At 28.5% G+C, this 20,318-nt stretch overlaps 2 protein-coding genes across 7 annotated transcripts in view; one reads left to right on the top strand and one right to left on the bottom strand.

Moving 5' to 3' along the window:
• Positions 1 to 125: 125 nt before the first annotated feature.
• Positions 126 to 18,873, top strand: LOC103574382 (DNA replication complex GINS protein PSF2). The gene is made up of 4 exons (XM_014444297.2): positions 126 to 679; positions 1,656 to 1,764; positions 18,487 to 18,651; positions 18,728 to 18,873. The coding sequence occupies exons 1-4, from the start codon at positions 435 to 437 to the stop codon at positions 18,770 to 18,772; spliced, it is 564 nt and encodes a 187-aa protein (XP_014299783.1). The 5' UTR covers positions 126 to 434; the 3' UTR covers positions 18,773 to 18,873.
• Positions 18,874 to 18,953: 80 nt separating this feature from the next.
• The window catches only part of LOC103574379 (TNF receptor-associated factor 4), a 99,806-nt gene continuing 98,441 nt past the window's right edge, over positions 18,954 to 20,318 (bottom strand). For all 6 annotated transcript variants that reach the window (XM_053739313.1, XM_053739316.1, XM_053739314.1 and 3 more), the window contains 2 exons: positions 19,883 to 20,143; positions 18,954 to 19,797 (listed from right to left, as the gene is read on the bottom strand). In XM_053739313.1, coding sequence (XP_053595288.1) covers positions 19,444 to 19,797; positions 19,883 to 20,143 — 615 coding nt within the window. In that variant the 3' untranslated portion in view covers positions 18,954 to 19,443. The remainder of the gene's footprint in view (positions 19,798 to 19,882; positions 20,144 to 20,318) is intronic.

Raw genomic sequence — 20,318 nt, 5'->3', positions numbered from 1 at the left:
ACCAAGAAAATACATGCAAACAGTGCTGCCAGAACGTGCGATATTTTTACCCCCTCCTGAGGTGAAATAGCATTGAGTGTAAAGGCAGGAGGGGGTAAAAATATCGCACGTCCTGGCAGCACTGCATGCAAATTTTAGTAAAATCCATAATTCACAAACTGAGGCTTGTGGCATAGATTTTTAGGTTCCGAGGAAGAGTAGAAAAAAGCTTTTTGTTAAACTCATCATTATTTAAAAAGCATCTATATTTGAAGTGTAATAAGAATTCTAAAATTACCTAAAAAAATCTAAGGAATTTTTAGGTGCGGTCCAGCTTTAAGGGAGTCAATAGAAATTTCAAATTCGGAAAATTTGTTAGATACAGGCCAGTCTTAAAATGTAATTGAATTAAAAACTTAACCATTAAAAATTTCTTAAAATAACAAATAGTACTAATGGATCCACATGAGGTAGAATTTCTCGGTGAAAAAAAACTTGTTGATATTGTTCCTAATTTTAACTTCGGTCAAATTCACTTAATTTCTGGTTCAATTGGTCCATTTCGTGCTAGTCTACCAGTTAAAGTGCCAATTTGGTTAGCTATCAGCCTGAAACAACAACAGAAATGCCGAATTCTTTGTCCAGATTGGATGCAACTAGAAAATCTTGACATCATCAAAGAAAATGAAAAACAGTCAAAGTAGGAAAGCATATATATTTGTATATATATATATATACAGATCGAAAAATTAAATAATTTGCTCATTGAAAAATTCGATTTTCCCATTTAAATAACACGGGAAAATTTTTTTTTTTAGCTATAAGTATTTTTTACTCGTTAAAAAATGAATAGATCGAATAGACTAACACATGTTTTTGTAGGAAATTGAACGCTCTACAAAAAAGGTCTCTTATCATTTTTCGATAAATCCATCTGTTCAAAAGTTATTAGAGCTCGAAGTAAAGTTGGAGATCTTTTTACTTTTCCGGCGAAACTATCTGACTTATCACAAAATGTTGTAGAGTCTTTTTTGTTGAAAATTTTATTCTTTACAAATTATTATCAGTAAAGTTTTTTCAAATTCCGCGTTGTTTTCTAGTTATTTTCATTTTAATTTCAAGCTATTGAAAAAGTGGTTCTGATCGATTTCAAGAGCTCGACATTAAAATGAAAATAACTAGAAAACAATACAGAATTTGAAAAAACTTTATTGATAATAATTTCTAGAGAGTAAAATTGTCAACAAAATCGATCCTATAACATTTTATGATAAGTCTGATAGTTTCGCCGGTAGAGTAAAAAGATATCCAACTTTACTTCGAGCTCTAGGAACTTTTGAACAGATGGATTTATCGAAAAGTGATAAGAGACCTTTTTTGTAAAGCGTTCAACTTCCTACAAAAACATGTATTATTCTATTCAATATATTCATTTTTTAACGAGTAAAAAATACTTAAAGCTAAAAAAAAAAATTTTCCCGTGTTATTTAAATGAGAAAATCGAATTTTTCAATGAGCTAGGTCTGTAATCGACATTGAATTTTTTTCTTGCGCGAAAATTTTTTTTTTGTGTTGAACTATGGCTTTTTCCATATGCACTTAAAAAAAAAAAAATGCTCCGAAATGACGCACCCGCAATATACAAGTACACATGATAATTTTTTTTTTGCTTATAGGGATTTTACGGCAATGCCGAGTAAGCACTATATGGATGTGACCCACATATTGCTCAATGTTGCTTCAGATGATTTCGTTAATGTTGATAGCATTCGGACGATTGTAAAAGTAAGTATTAAATTTTTATAGGTATATCAACAAAAATATTACCTTTCTCGTAATCGCAAGATAGTTTTTATAAAATTTGCTTGATTGCACGAATGCATGTCGCCACTTTTATTGAAGCAAATTTTATTTGTAGATGACAAGCCGATGAAAAAAGATTTTATACAATTGGATAGAAAAAATGGCCCGATCGATTTGTATACAACCGTACGTAATTATATCTTATTTGTATATAATTTGTACATGGAAAAAACAAGATAGTACTGGTTACTGTTCTGCGCCGTAATCAACGAACAATATAGGTAAAAATACATTTTAACATGACTGATTCATGTTAGAACAGGAGTGAGTTATAGCTTAACACGAACTATTACTTTTTAAACAGTAACCAGTACTGTCCTACACAGTACATTAAACATATGACTGGTTACTGTCTAAATAATTGTCATTAATATCCAAAACAGTACTCAGCCCTGTTCTAACATGAACGGTTACTACATTCATATGTCTCGTTACTATTCTTGACAGTAGAGGTCTACTTTAACCTTTCTCTAAAGTTTAATAGTTTTCTGTCAGTGTGCTTTAATAATTATGATAAAAAATGATTTGATATAATAAAAACTTACAAATAAATAATAGTGATTTTATCATTATATGCGTACAAATTTGATAGCGATTTTAGTACTTGTACGTATTGGAAATATTTAGATATTGAAGACTTAAATTACTGTTCAGTTACACTCCTATCAATAAAAGCGGAGGTCAGTATATTTTAAAACGATGGATTTAGTTGTTACTTATCTTAAATGTAAAAAGCTTTTTATTTTATAAAATAATGATAGTTAATTTATGTAAGCAAGAGTCAAATAAAGGTACTTTAAAAAAATCTGATTAACCATTAAACTAAGTTATCAAGCTCTATTTTAATTTTATTTTATTAATCCTTATATAAAAAAGAAGAAAAACTGATTATTTTTAAATATTAACGCAATCTTATCTATATCTATACATACATATGAATAATAACCTGAAAAATTTTATAATCTATACTTGACAGATTTCAATTATAGACCTCTACTGTCAAGAATAGTAACGAGACATATGAATGTAGTAACCGTTCATATCAGAACAGGACTGAGTACTGTTTTGGATATTAATGACAATTATTTGGACAGTAACCAGTCATATGTTTAATGTACTGTGTAGGACAGTACTGGTTACTGTTTAAAAAGTAATAGTTCGTGTTAAGCTATAAGTCACTCCTGTTCTAACATGAATCAGTCATGTTAAAATGTATTTCTACCTATATTGTTCGTTGATTACTGCGCAGAACAGTAACCAGTACTATCTTGTTTTTTCCGTGTATATCAATATATACCTTTGTATATAATTACATACTGCATTCATATAGATTATATATAATAATATATACAATTCTATATAATTGTATACAAATATATACATTTGTATATAATTTTATTATTCTTTTTTGCATTGTTATATAGAATTAAATACGATTGTATATAATTCTATATAATTATATAAAAATTTTATATAATTATGTATCACTTCTATCCAATTGTTTATAATTCATATACCCGGGAAAAAAAATCTCATGTCTGACCATATATGATTATATATAAAAATTGGCCATGTCTGATCATATATGATCATATTTGATTAGGTATGATCTTATACGATTAGATATGATCATATATGATATACATATAGGTTTGACGAAAATTGTTTAAACTAAAAAAATAATGTTTTAATTTTATTATTCAGTAACATTCATTGAAATTTATTTATTTATAGTTATTGTTCACTTATTATTAATTTTTTTATCGACGAAAAAGTATTCGATATTTTTCTGGGATTCGAACCTGGATCCTTCTGCGTAGCAGTTAAAGCTTGTACCACTCTGCCAAATCATGGATTTAATAGTTGGGACTATCCAATAGGTTCATATATTGATCTTAGAAATCTCAACAATCATTACGTTTATATTGATATTTTACATGGTATTTGAGAAGTTTGTTTTCTAATATGGAATCAGAAGTTTTTTTTATCTTCAACAAATTAAAAAAATAAAATTTAAACTTGAGTTTAACTTGAAAGTTAAACTTAAAATTTGAACTTGAGTTTTATCATATATGTTCATACCTGACCATATTTGATTTTAGATGCGTTAAACATCATGTAAAGAACTTTCATGTCTCTTTATACCTGACTATATCTGATTTCAGAAAAGTTAAGCAACTTATAAGAAATTTTATGTAATATCATATATGTTCATTCCTGACCATATCTGATCTTACACGAGTTGAACAGCATTTGAAAATTTTTATGGTCTTTCATGTATGATCATGCATGACCATATATAATCTTATATATGGCGTTAAAAGCTTGAATAAACTCCCTACAAGACCTTTTCATCATTTTTCTGAAAAAAAAATTTTTTTTTATTTTTAACATCCATTAGAAGTAAGTACAAAGAAAGGACTTTCAAAAAAAGGGCATCAACCACTACTTGATGAAAAGACTCATGTTGCCAGGGACTTTTTTAGCTTCATGTACCCCCAATAATCCTGTCAGTTTTCAAATTGTACTATCGAATTATTTTTTGGAAATGATCGATCAAATTTTTGCTAAACAATTAAAGGAACAAGTTTTGTTCTTTTAATTGTGTAATCATAATAGAAATGAAAAAATAATTTTTTTTCGACTTTTTTAAATTTTTGCGTTGGTTACTCAGCAAATGCAAGGAAATTCCAAAAAAAAGAATTTCCAAAAAATTTCAAAAGAAATTGAAACTTTTTTAAAATTTTTTGGAAATTTTTTTCTTTTGTCATTTACTTGCATTTAAAAATTTTTTGTCTCGCGGTAATTCTCATATTTGTGCAATAGCCTGAGCTCTTGAAAAATTTTGATGAAAATGCACCGAAACTAGAGATATCAAGCTATAAAATGCTTTTTTAAAATCTCGATACGATTATTTTTCAAAAAGTTACAGCCTTCCACAAATCACCAAAAAATTTATAAAATTTTTCTGTTCCTTTAATTTTTTGCGTAAGTATATATGTCCATATATGTCTGTATATGATCATTTATGATCTTATGTGGACTGAACATCGAGTAAAAATACTTTATGTTGTATCATATATGATCATACATGACCATATATGATCGTATATGATTTGGGTATAAGTAAGAAGAAATTTCTTTGCCTTTATATATGGTCGTATATGAACATGTATGACTCATACATGAACAAATCTAAATCATATTTGAAAATATATGATTCATGTATGATCTTATATGGTCATATCTAATTATATATAGCCAGATATGAACTTTTTTTCCCCGGCTATATCTTCATATATACATTTATATATACCCATATAAGATCTTATATGAACTGAATATCGAGGCAAAATATTTTATGTTGTGTCATAAATGATCATACATGATCGTATATACTCTTATATGATTTGTGTATAAGACAGAAGAAATTTCTCTACCTTTATATATGGTCATATATGAACATGTATACTCATATATAAACATATATGAATCATATCTAATTATACATAGCCAGATATGAACATTTTTTTCCCGGGGCAGTTATATAAAATCTTTTTTCATCGGGAATTAAAAGTAAAGTAAAAAAGAAAATATGATACTAGAGCTAGCTGACGTCTAATAATCTTTGGATTTTTTTGAAAACGATAAATTATAAAAAGAAAAAATTTTATAAATCGAGATGAAAGAGCTTAAAAACGTTATTCTAAATATTTTATCATTTGACATTACCTTTGATTACATTGGTGTTTTCAAACTTGAATAGCAATGTCAATAGTGAAAAGAGCATCGTCGCGATTTTTCCATTTTCCATTAGAATAACACGAGGGAATACTTTTTTGAACTTTAGAATTTTATAACTCGTCAGCGGGTCATTATACCGAAGCGACTAGAATGTATTTTTATGATGACCTCGAAGTTGGCCCACATCCAACATTTTTTAAATTGACAATTCCTTATCTTTAAGAAAAAAAAATTTTTTTGAATTTAAAAAAAATACTCGTGTTTATTTTTTCAAAATTAAGACGATAAATTTTTTAGCTTAGTAAAAAAAAAATTATCTCCGTTATAACTCAAAAATTAAATATTAAATTCTTTATTTCTAAGTTCTAAATTGATATGAAAATAAAAAGCTTGCTCTGTTTACTTAAAATTTTTCGAAATCTACACGAGTATTTTTTTATTTTTTTCAATTGTCAATTCTCATCTCTGAAGTTAGCCAACATTAAATATTTTTTAATTAAAAAATCCTATAACTTTTGAAAAAAAATTTTTTTTTTAAATCGAAAAAAATACTTGTATATATTTTTCTGTAATTAAAACGAGTAATTTTTCAAATATGAATATATATATATATATATATATATATATATATATATATATTAGGGTGCTTCGTTTCCGGCAAAAGTATTTTTTTTGTTGCTCATCAAGCAAAATATTGTTTTTTATGCTAAAACAAAAATTCCTGCCAAGTTTGAGCTCTTAAGTCCAATCCTAAGTATTTTCCATTTGATTTCAAAGATTTCTCATTTAAAATACACGTAAATCAAATTACTTTTTTTTTTTTTTTTTAACTTTCCAATACTCAGCTACACTTTATGATATCGACGCGGTTTTGGTCGCAAATTGTAGAGCATTTTGTGTTCTTCAAAAGTGCCCGTAGTAACTTAGCTATAATTCCAGCTATTTCACTGAAGTACGCTGAGGAAGTCATTTTTCGTAACAAATTGACCTTTATTGGCTTGCAAAACGTAAACCAATGAATGCACACCAAAAATGTAAATAGGAATTCTATAGAAAATTTTATTCCCTTAAAAAAAACCCCCATGAATCAAGTCGCTAAAGTCCATAGTTTTCGAGTTATAAGAGTTTTAATAATTTAAAAAAATAAAATATCAAAAAAAAAAAATGACAATTGCTATTTTATTTTTTGAATTATTAAAACTCCTATTACTTGGAAACTATGGACTTTAGCGACTTGACTCATAGGACTTTTTTTGAAGGAAATAAAATTTCCTATAAAATTGCGATTCACATTTTTGGTGTGCATTCATTGGTTTACGTTCTGCAAACCAAGAAAAGTCAATTTGCTACGAAAAATGACTTTCTCAACGGACATCAGTAAAATAGCTGGAATCACAGCTAAGTTACTATAGGTACTTTTGAAGAACACCAAATGCCCTTTAATTTGCGATCAAAACCGCGTTGATATCATAAAACGCAGCTGAGTATTAGAAAGTTAAAAAAAAAGTAATTTAATTTACGTGTATTTTAAATGGGAAATCTTGGAAATCAAATGGAAAGTACTTAGGATTGGAATTAAGAGCTCAAACTTGGCAGGAACTTTGTTTTAGTATAAAAAACAATATTTTGCTTGATGAGCAACAAAAAAAATACTTTCGCCGGAAACGAAGCACCCTAATATATATATATATATATATATATATATATACTGTAAAAAAAGATTCCTAACATTAAACCAGATTCGTTTGGCTCAAGTACTCCGTGCGTTTAGATGCAGCCAAGCGCGTCAAGCGATTGAGTCTACCGCCCTCTACGTTCGACAGTATACTTTGCTCCAACTGAGAGTTTCTTGAGGGAAGGTACCGAATCGTTTGAGCTAACTCTATAGTATTTGATATAACTCAATACATTTTTTCACTTAAAAAAACTAGAAATTAGTTCAAGTCATTTATGCTGTTGATACAACAATGATTTTTGTTTTATATGAATAAGTTAAAAATTTCACTTAAAGTAAATTGTAAGGTGATTGAAGGTATGAATTTTCAGTTAAATTTAAATTTTATTGATTCAATAAAAAATCTACTTATTTCAAATTGCTGTGTTAGATCGATCCAAAAAAACAGTAATCTGAATCAAATAAATATTGCCTTTAATATCTCATTAATAATTTATTAAAAAAAAATTTTTTTTTCTTATGTATTTATTTTTTTATTTTTGATTTGATGTTATTTTTATTATTATTTTTTTTTCTTTTATTAAGTATTGGGACAATTACATTATATTATTATATTATATCAATTATACTTTACAAATCATCCTTACATACTCACAGTTTTTAGTGAAAAATTAAATAATTTTAATATCACCCATACGGAGGATTCGAACCCAGCACCTTACGCGCAAGAGCCAGACACCTGACCGCTACGCTACAGAACCAGCAGGAAAATTTTAGTTTAGTTGTGCTTCTAGTACTTTGTTTTCATATTGAATGGACATATACAGTCAACTGCTTATAGATTGATCTAAACGAGATAAATATGTGACTCTTTTTATAAATAAATTTTTTTATCGAATCGATAACATAAAGACTTTCATTCAAATATAGTTCGATATTTTGTAACGAATACATTTATATTCTTGTCGAATATTTTTCAGTTTTAATGTGAGTGCGTGAAATTATTTTTTTAACCTCATCGGATTCTCTCTCCAAGGAACTCGTCGGTTGACACGACACATTCGGTATTATAGGAAACTACTTTTATTTCATTGAAATATGTAAAGTTGTCAAACTAAACGTTTCAAGAGTTTCAGTTAAATTTCTTAAAATTGAAAAGTTTGTTTCAAGAATTTTTTGTTTTTAAATCAAGTACATCCAAACTTTAATTTAAATATATTTTCCTATTTATTAAAATGTTAGTTTAATTACGGTCAAACTTAAAAACTTTATCATAAACGCTTAAGCAATTTCTCATAATCGAGTAGAGATTTTAATTCAATAAAAATGATTTTCTTGAGATAAACTAGTTTTTGTTGGTTCGAACGAATTTGGTTTCACGAAAGAGGAAATTCGTCAAACTCCTAGGGAGTTTGATGTCAGAACCTTATTTTTTACAGTGTATATATGTAGTTATGCAGCCTTTTTTTATTTTATTAATTGTAATTAAACGGCACTGAGTTACCTAGCCATTCGCAATAGGAGACCTACTTTTTCAAAGAATTTAAAAAAAAAAATTTGATTCAATTATTCGATTTTTTTGCAAGTTATAATGTATGTGGGTTTTAGACTTGATGGACAGGAAATTTTTTTAAACTATTTTGATGTTTTTTCCGTTATTATTGAACTAAATGAATTTTTGAAAAATATGAAATTAACCTCCATAAAATTATCTTCAAAATAGTATGCAACATATCTTAATTCCATGAACTAACAAAGGTATATTAATTGAAATAGTTGCCGAAATAAGGCGAAAAAAATTTTTCGACTGTAAAGCTCACTATGATGCTTCGCATTTAACATTTTCCAAAAAATTAAAAATTAAAATACTTTTAACTACCCATTTTTCAAAAAATTTAAAATTGAAATACTTTTAATTGTACATGTTTTTAAAAATAGTTAATTAAAAGTATTTTAATTAACCATTTTTGAAAAAATTAATCATTTAAATCGTTTCAATTAACAATTTTGGACAAAGTAATGAATTAATATAATTTACATTAACCAATTTTTTTTAAATAAAAATCAAAATGACTTTCATTTCCCATTTTCAAAAAAATTAATAATCCAAATCATTTCAATTATCAATTTTTTTAACAATAATAGTAGTAAATTTTTTTATTAAAAAATTTGCAACTCAGATTCCAAACTTGTAATTTTTTTTTCAATGTTATTTAAATGGGAAATTGAAAATCGCAATCTGGGAGTAGGGTAATCTGCCCAATGAATGACCGATTTGTTGTAGTGGCAGATATTTTGACTAATAAAAACTATAATAAACTTTGAAGCTCAGTCAAACTATTATAATTGCATTGCGACATCATTTATCTTTTGATATTCATCGTGATTTATTTATTTGATCATAGTTTTTATAAAATTACATATAATCAGCGTAAAATGTAAAGACCCAGTGAATGACTGCTTTCGCCCATTGAATGACCGGGCACTATCCAGTAAATGACCGACGAATTCAGTTCTGACTTGGAGTTAATTTTCCCAGAAATTATATTGTATCCGACCGATAAATTAATAATTTTAAGGAGGAAAAAACATCAATTTTAGTATTTTGTTAAAATTTTATTATTTCATTCAACGAATCCTTATAATCACAGAACCAATGGATGAAAATAGCTGTTGTGTTTTTATAAAAATAATCATTTTGAATGCGGAAAAATACTTGTAAGCTATATTAATATCACATTAACAATTTCAACTGTATAAAATAATATAATTATTAAAGTACGTTTGTTTAACTATCATATTTATGTAGTTAATAAATTTTGATTAACGTAAATTATTAATTTAATTATTTAACACTTTTAAATTATTATACTAATCTTTGAATTGGTTAAAGATATACAATTTTTGAAATTCAAAGAACAAAAAAATGTTTAATAAATAAAATGATAAAATTAACGAAAAACTCTTTGATTTTATAAATTGAATCTTATTCTTCTACAGTCTTATTTTTTTTTTTTTTGACACTCAGTACCCTGAGTAAACAAAATCATTCGATAGGATTAAGAAGCATTGATTTTTTAATCATTTTTAATCCTTCGAAATCATGTAAATCATTTTTGAAATTTCACGATTAATCATATCAAATCATTCTTACTACTGTAAAGCGTCAGAATACAAGATTTTTACTCATTCCAAACAATTTTTAACGCTGAAATTATACTTGAATTTCTGCCACTGGTTATGATATGAAATGATGCGGCAAGTATTAAAAATTGTTAATCATTCTGAATACTTTTTAATCCTGAATAGTCTAGTCGGTGCGCACGAAAACAGAGTGCAAGATTATATTTTTGGTGGATATGAACCGATTTTGAAATTTTTTTTTAAATTCTTAAAAAATACGAAACAAAAAGTTTACCTAAATTCAAAAGCCGCGTTTATTCCATAAAATCAAATAACGAATAAAAACAAGCACACGGTCATTTACTGGGCTTGACAAATTTCGGGCTTACCAATAAATGACTTGTCGGTCATTTACTGGCTTAGTACAGTAATAAAGTACACTAGTTGTAAACGTGCGTTTTGATTTTACGATTTGAAAATCGAGCGCAAAGTCTAACTGATTCTACGGCCATCTATTAGAATAATTTGTATATTAATTAACACTTCCTTAGTCACTTGGGGGCCATGTTAGAGGCCACCTAGATCGAATTCGAACTTAGACGACAGTGGGGTAGTTCCACCCCTCCAAAATTAAGATATAAAAGGGCCAGCAAACACTTGCTCAGAGACTTAGGCCCTGGCCATCAGCTAGAGTGCACTGAGGACGCTTAGCGAGGTCCCACTCTAGCACCAGGACTCATAACAATTTATTTGAGTCGGCCTAACGATATCTAGTCATTTAGTCCGACATTTAAGTTCAAGATTTCAATCGAGATTCAAGTCCAAGCGATCGACTCGAGATTCAAGTGCAGGCAATCAATTTAAGAGACACTCAAGTCGAAGTGCCGACAACGACAGCCTCGTCATTGAATTCGCTCGATTTTCTTTTGTAAACTGTAAATCTTAAATTAGTTTTGTTATATATATATATCTGGTTTACAGAACCAAATTTTATTAATTATTAGTTAAGTGATTTGTGAGTGCACCCAACATCAAGTCGTATACCACAGTCAGGATCAAGAAGAGGAGGTCTATGATGCAGCGGCGTCCAGTTCCGTCGGTACGTCGAATACAACAAACCAGATAAGATTTACGATAAAATTGTTATTTTATACTCTCTCTCTCTTCAACGTAATATTTTACTTTAAACAATTATTTAATTTATTACCCCGTGTCCATTAAATAATTACGGATAAATATATTTATTTTGTTGTACGCTGGACATTTATTAATTATAAGAAAAGGGGAAATTCTGTACATATTTGGGAGTTGGTTAAATAAAATTAGTTGTACATAAAAATTAAATTAAGCCTCAAAGAAATTACTTTTCATCACCAGTGTCTCTAGAATAAGTTAATTTCAGCCGCGTGTCCGGTCAAAGCGAGTCGACCCATCTCTGAGATTTATTTCCGCGTTCAGAACCAGCAACATCGTAATTATAATTTATATTTATATTTAATAATTTATTATTAATTAATTATTTAATCGGGAAATTTTGTAACTGTGGTTCGTGGCTATTAGACACGAAGTAGCCAAGGTCACCGTTATATAGTGCATAATCAACTTAAAATTAATAAAAACAAAATATTTATGTTGATTTCGCGTACCCAAAGTCAATTTTCTTGATTAATTTACTTATATAGATGATTATAAATTTACTATTTTATAAAAAAATCAATTACTACTATTGAAAAACACATAGTTTTTAAAAATGATTTTTTTCAAACGTTTATGTCCAAATTCAATATTTCTCTAATAACTCTTCAATCCTCTATATAATTTTAATTTTTTTTAATGATAATTTTATAAATCACTTCAATTCGTTGTGATTTAATAATAATAAAGACATGTAAGATTACATTCACAAGTAAATAATAACTTTTAATTTAATTTTAAAATTATTATAATCATTCTTCTGCATACCGGTCATTCACTGGTGGGTAATCACAGACTGGAGTAGTTACCCTACTTAATATTAATTTTAAGGGCTTAAATTTTAACGCGTCTTCTTTAATCATACTGAAACTTTTGAGTTTGTGTTCTGATAAAAAAAAAAATAGTCGATTTTTTTAAATCACTCTAATATATATATATATATATATATATATATATATATATATATATATATATATATTAGGGTACTTCGTTTGAGATGATTATTCTTTTTTTTCAAGTCCCGTGTCAAAATATCTTTGTACACATTGAAAAAGAAAATTCTCACCAAAAATGAGCTCTTAATTTTTATTTTAAGTACTCGCTAAATGAATTTGAAATTTTCCCATGTAATTAACACGTAAATTGTAATTCTTTTTATTTCAATTATCTATAGCTTCGCGGCATTTTAAGATATTTTATGGGCCATAGGCGGAAATCACAGAGAAATCTTTCCTCTTTAAAAGCGCTTGTAGCTAATTTATGTTTTGTAACCGGCCTCAACAGTGAAAAATGTTAAAGTCAATTTTTTCTCGAATTTTATAATTTTTTCTATTTTACTCGCAAGCCGGTAACTTTATGACAAAATTGTACAGGACTTTATTTTGTAGGGAATTTGATTTTCTACAAAAAAAGTTATCTAAGACTACCGTAGAACTAGTAGTTTTCGAGATAAATCCAATTGAACATCTCAAAATTTGGAAAATTGTTGTTTTATCCAAAATTTTAGTAATGATTAACGATATCATCGCTGAAAACATATATATAATGTATAAAAAGAAAATATTGAAATACTGTCACGGTGGATCCACGGCGGTTACACGGTGGGTTTTTATCATGTTATCACCATGATTCCACGGTGGTTACGCGGTGTATCCACCGTGTATACACGGTGATAAAATGGCACAAACCCACCCTGTAACCATCCTGGATCCACCATGATTCCACCGTGTTTCCACTTCCAGGGTGTTTCCAGGCTGATTTAAAACCGCGAGGGTAGCGAAAAATTAAGGCAGTGCTTAAAATTGTTCGCCACTTATAATTATAAAATTGACATCGCATACACCTACAATCGGGGACATTAATTCGAGTCGGTTTCTGAGTTTCGAGATTTATTGATAACATTAAATTTGGCGGCTTCAAATAATAAAAGAATTTCATTATCTCTGATTGGGCATAAAAATGATTGAACTTGAAATAATTTTTTGAGATAAGTAAAATTTACTTTGCTCGAGAAACCAACTCGAATTAATGTCCCCGATTGTATATATATACATATATATATATATGTGGGTGTTTTAGAAAAAACAATTTTTTTTCTTATGATCTCAAAAGTTAGTCTTAAGTATAAAAAAAATTCTCCCAAGAGAGCAGCTCGAAATCTCAATTCTACTAAGAGCTCAACGAATACTTATTCTCCCATTCAAATTGCATGTAAAAAATTTTTTTTCTGTTTTTTAAAAATAAAAGTATTAAAAATTTTTTTTTCGAAAATCGAAGCACACAGTTCTGTAGGAAATCAAATTCTTTACAAAAAAGCTTCTAATTGTTTTCTCCGGAGAACTAACAGAAAAAATCGGTCTGTCGGTTGACCCTGCGGGCCAGCCCCAAAACTTCCCGCTGTTTTCGACCTCAAAGAGCTCGAAAACATTAGTGTAGATCTATTTTCGAGCTCGAAAATGCTATCACATGCAATTGTTTTTTTATGATCTTTTCAAGCTCTAACAAGTTACCTGTTATGCTGAAGTTTGAAAATTTAAGAATCGAAAATTATCAATGAAGCGGTTTTTAAAATTTAGTTCCTGATTTTGTTCAGTAAAATAAGTGTATTGAGGCAGAAATCAATGTCGGGGATCAAAATCAAGATTTAAATAAATTTTGACTCATGTAAGAAACAATAAAATATGAAATATCCGATAAAAATATTAAAAACTACGTTTTATCGATTTTTTTGTTGATAATATGAAATAAACTAAAAACCAAGTTCGATGACATTATATGATCAAAAGAAACCATAAAAAAGATGAGTTGGTATGATATCAGGCACATTTTGTTACGTTATATTATGATTTATCCGGAAAAAATAACATAAAATGTTATTTTTTTGACATTTCAACGCCGATAGCTTTTGAACTAATCAATCGATTTTGATAGTTGACGTGGCAATCGGCGCGTTTTATTGAATTCTAGAGCTGATTAAAATTTGAAATCGATCGCGTCAGTCGTTTCTAAAATATTTAGAAAAAACCGCTTTTCACCATTTCTTTCTCCCGCGATAACTCTCGAACGAATTATCCGATTTTGATGTTTGAGATTAACATACGTACATTATTAAAAATACGTAGGGCATTGATGCTATCAATATCTGATGCGCTCGAGGATGTCCATGCAACAGTTTTTTTTTTTTACATATTTAAAAATCTATAGCCGCTTCCCCCACCGATGTAAAAGTATATATGATATATATATATACAGTCCACGTCACTTGGATAGCCTCACCTATTTTTTTTCAATAACTGATTCTTTACTCGCTGATATATAAAATTATCTGTATGTTTTATATTACTTAATTAAGACAAAACAAAATATGTTGTTAGTGTTCGAAAAACAAAGCGAGAATATCATGAGGGGGACATGCCACTGGTCGGCAGTTCGTCACATGGATAACCTCAGTCAAATTTATTGCGCAAAGGAATTAATTTGTTTCATTTTCGTATTATTATGTTTCAATATTATAGCGAGGTGAATAAATTAAAATCGATTTAAAACACCAAAATTGGTGACTATATAAAATAGGGCGCAATAAAATGTTAAGTATTGAAGAAATTAATAAAATTAATTTTTTACTTAATCAAAATTTTTTCCCATCTTGAAATCGCTAGAAGAGTGAATTGAAGTGCTAAAGTCATTAATAATTTCGTGTAAAACAATGAAAACTACTGAAAAAATTATAAAGGTCGAAAGAAATTCGCAACAACGCCAAGGGAACGTCGAATGATAATTTGCGCGGCATTTAATTCCATTAAGACTGTGAGGCAAATAGCGGGAGAAGTTGGAACAGCAGCATCTATTTCAACTGTGACAAGAGTGATAAGACGGGCAAAGCATCTAAAGAGAAAGAAATTGAAGAAAAAATCGGCTTTGAATCAAAAACACATATTAGCACGACTTTTATTTGCAAAATAACACATGGGTTGGATAGATAAATGGCTACAAGTAATTTTTTCAGATGAGATAAAATTTAATTTAGATGGGCCTGATGTATGTAACTATTACTTTTATGATCTGCGGGAGGAAGAAAAAATTTTGATTAAGAATCAGATATTGAAAAAAATAGGTGAGGATATCCAAGTGCCGCGGACTGTATATATATATCATATAACATTTTTTTATTCTTATCATCTAAGCTTTGCATCCCAATAGGTCTCTACGACGCTCGAGTAAATTCCCATTTAGCCTCGTGGGCTCCCTTACTAGAGGAAGAGTTGGTATGATATTACACATACACATTTTAGTACATTATATTATGATTTATCCGGAAAAAATCACATAAAATGTTATTTTTTTAATTTTTCAACGCCGATATCTTTTGAACTAATTAACCGATTTTGACGTTTGAACTAGCAATCGGCGCATTTCATTAAATTCTAGAGCTGATTCAAATTTGAAATCGATTGGTTTAGCTGTTTCGAAGATATTTGAAAAAACCCGTTTTTCACCACTTCTTTTTTCAATGATATCTCGCGACCGAACGAACCGATTTTGATGGCTGAGGCCGCAATCGACGTATTTTATTAAGTTCTAGGGCTGATCGGATTTAAGAATTGTTTGGTTAAGTAATTTTAAAGATAATCGCAAATAACTGCTTTTAACCATTTCCTTCTCCCGCGATATCTCTTGAACAAATTAACTGATTAAGATGGCTAAGGTGGCAATCGACGCGTTTTATTGAGTACTAGAGCTGATTAGATTTTGAAGTCGATCGTATAAGTCGTTTTTGAGAAATCAATAAAAAACTAAAAAAAAAATTTTTTTTTTTTTCGTAATTCGCCAATATTTTCGAGTCTATTCGATCAAATAATCTGAAATTTTCAGAAAAGTTGAAGGCCAACAAGCTCTTTCGATTGCCACCTCAACCATCCAAATCGATTCATTAGTTCAAAAGTTACAAAGAGTTTACACACACACACACACACACACACACACACACACACACACACACACACACACACACACACACACACACACACACACACACACACACACACACACACATACACACACTCGGACATCATTCTGAAAATAGTCAGAATAGCTTCCTAGGACCTCAAAACGTCGACATCTGATGAAAACTCGATTTTCGAAAATCGGGGTGAAAACAATAACTTCCCGAAATTTTTGAAAATCGTCGATTTTCTTAGCGGGAAGTTAAAAAAGTTATGAAGCTTTAAACTATATTAAATAGTATAAGTTTATGTTTCCATTATATTAAACAGTTTTTTAATAGAAATTTAGGTTTTTTCTTCTGAACTAATGTTATCTGTCAATTTTTTTTTGAACACATGGGAAAAATTTTCCTTACTTTCAGAACAGAACTTTTTTTTTAAATTAAAAATACGGAAAGAAAAAAATTTTTAATTCTTAAAAAAAAAATTTTTCTTTCGAAATTATTACGAAAAATAAGTAAGATCTCATAAATCTTTTTAAAACACCTTACTGATTATACATAGCATATAGATTCACCATATAAACTTGTACACGTAATAAAATCCGGAAATTATGTTGACGTTAAGTTTTTCAATTCACTATTGTTTCAAGCTTCATAACTTTTTTTCTGTTAGTTGTACGAAGAAAACACTCAAAGGCTTTTTTGTAGAGAATTTCATTTGCTACAAGACCATGTACTTTGATTTTCGAAAAAAATTTTTTTAAATACTATTATCTATAAAAAACAAAAAAAAAATTTTTTTACACGTAATTCAAATGAGAAAATTAATATTGATTGAGCTCTTAGCAGGATTGAGCTTTCAAGCAACTCTTTTGGGAGGATTTTTCTAATACCTAAGACTAACTTTTAAGACCATAAGACTTTAAAAAAAAAATCAATGTTTATTTTGAATCACCCTAATATATATATATATATATATATATATATATATATATATATATATATATATATATAATAATGCCTTTGCAAAAAGATTTGAAATCACACCAAAAACAGCACAGCTGTAATAGATTGCGCCAAGTACACGTTCAAATTGCAATAATATATTTACTATTCTACAAAAATATTTGAAATCACTAAATAATGCCAAATTAAGATGTAACATTCTGCAATAAAACAGTTGATAGATCGGTTCAATTGATATAGATGTACTTAATACAAAAAAGGAATTGGTAAAAAAGACGGAAATCATTAAAATATCAAGTATTTGGAATTTTTTTTAATTAAAAAAGAAAAAAAAATTTTTAGAAAATATACAAATGAAAAAAAAAAATTAGTTGAACGTACTTGGGGTGCGTTAACGCAAAAAACTTGTTATGTCATAATTTGTAAATGTTTTACAATCAGATGATATACTTATTTCGTTTTAATAACGCACACCAAGTACGTTCAACTAATTTTTTTGTTTCATTTGTATATTTTCTAAAAATTTTTTTTTCTTTTTTAATTAAAAAAAATTCCAAATACTTGATATTTTAATGATTTCCGTCTTTCTTACCAATTTCTTTTTTGTATTAAGTACATCTATATCAATTGAACCGATCTATCAACTGTTTTATTGCAGAATGTTACATCTTAACTTGGCATTATTTAGTGATTTCAAATATTTTTGTAGAATAGTAAATATATTATTGCAATTTGAACGTGTACTTGGCGCAATCTATTACAGCTGTGCTGTTTTTGGTGTGATGTATATATATATATATACAACGATATATGATTAGATACAACTATATATCACAATATATGGTCATATACAATTGTATATAATTAGATATCATCATTCTTTCTCGAGAACATAGTTTTGTTTTTGTTTTATTGTTATAACTGATCACAGTTTTAACTTATGAACATAAAACATTGCATAATAATAGTCAAGCAGCAAATTATTTTCTTTCAATAGGATATCTGGGATATGAGGATGTCCAAACTTCGTACTTCGATTGATGATTTATTCAGAGATCAAAATGGAATCCATGCTCTGTTAAAGAATCTTACATTGATGGAAATCACTAGTTTACGACCATTTGTGCCAAGTTCTATGGACCAATTACAGCGAATTAAATTGGTAAGCTCGCTTTCGATTTATGAAACAAGTTTTTGGAATAATTTCTAAAAAATGCTTTTGCATCAAATTTTTTTAGAGCGAAGATCATGTAAGATCTTTTCAAACTCAAGGCTCGCAGTAGACGAATTCCAAATAATGGCGATAGCTTGTTAATCGAAAAGAAAAGAAAATTATTTTTTCTGTACTTATATCATATTAAAATATAAGAATCAAAATTAAAAATCACCTTATTTTTTTTAAAACATTAAGTTATAAAGTTTTGTTAATTTTATTTTATAAAAATCACTAGAATTTCAATCACGATTTTAATGTAAGTTACTTAGAAATTTTTACAACAGTAGCTCTATTTACAAGTATTTTAATTCAACTTTAACTTTAAAAAAGTATTTACATATTAAATTTAATTCTTAATGTATAAAGTATAAGTTTATCTTACTAAATTATTTCTCTGAGATAAGTTGTCTGATCACATTTAAATTCATTTTACAGTCGATTTTTGTTTTTGTTCGGTTTGTTACTATAATAATGTACAACTTCATATTGACTAAAAAAAAATCGGATTAGGGCAAGAGTATCAATTGTGGCCACTGCTTAATTTTTTGACATTTAATTATTTATTTTAATGAACCAAAAAGTATTATAAGAACTTGCTCTTTAATAGTGTAATAAAAGTACCTTTGAATACATGTAAATATGTGAATCATGCCATTGTGCATTTTACAAATTATTCTGTTTGAATTTTTCAAGTGTCCAAACTGGCCAAAAACAGTACTTTTACCCTATATAAAACTACTAGACCGCGACAATTTTACTAGGATCGACTTTCACTCTTATAAACATTGTATCATCTTTGATAAAGTGACGCTTCTTTATCATTTCTTGTGAGACAAATCTTGGAAAACCAAAGCCTAAGGAATCTGGTTCCCGACTGGGTCTTTGAAAGTTTTTCCATGTAGGATCAGGAATAAAACTCTCCACAATATTACAAGCTTTGTCTGCTTGAGCAGTTTGATCAAACATTGTAAACGAAACACTGTGAGCGAACGGCCAGCGAAGTAAAGCATCGTATTCACCTGGCAAAATTTTTATATAGATTGAAATGTGACTTCTGTCCCCTGTTCCGTTTCCATTCAAGAAAATCGATGCCTAAAAAACAAAGACAGTTTATCATAATTATCAAAATTTGAAAATAAACGGCATTGTACCAGGTATAAATTAATGGAAAATTCACCTGAAGTTTGTATCCATACTGACTAGTATAAAAAGGAGGACTAATGAGTTCCATTCCCTCTTTAGCTTTTGCCTCTGACATTTTTAGTGTATAATCACTTATTTTCCAAATAAGTGTACCGGTATAATTAACAGAAAGCTTAGCCATAGCAGATTTTAAAATTGTTATTTGATGCTGTTGTTTTGTGACAACACCACACATAAAACTCAAATGCATCTTGGTAGATTCCTCTAAATGTTTCTCAAGCGCTAAGCGATTTCCCTAGAAAATGATAATAAATGTAATTACTCCAATATTAATGTCATAAAGTAAAAATGCCCGGGCGGATCCGAATATGGTAGGTTACCATAAATTACGGCTATTACCGTAACTAACGGTATTCGAAAGAATTACTATAAAATACGGCATTGTAACACAAATTGCGATATTTTACGGC

The sequence above is a fragment of the Microplitis demolitor genome, chromosome 5 (assembly GCF_026212275.2).
Source record: "Microplitis demolitor isolate Queensland-Clemson2020A chromosome 5, iyMicDemo2.1a, whole genome shotgun sequence".
Taxonomy (NCBI): domain Eukaryota; kingdom Metazoa; phylum Arthropoda; class Insecta; order Hymenoptera; family Braconidae; genus Microplitis; species Microplitis demolitor.
The sequence above is the reverse complement of the archived record's forward strand: the minus strand, read 5'-3'. Positions and strand labels throughout refer to the sequence as shown.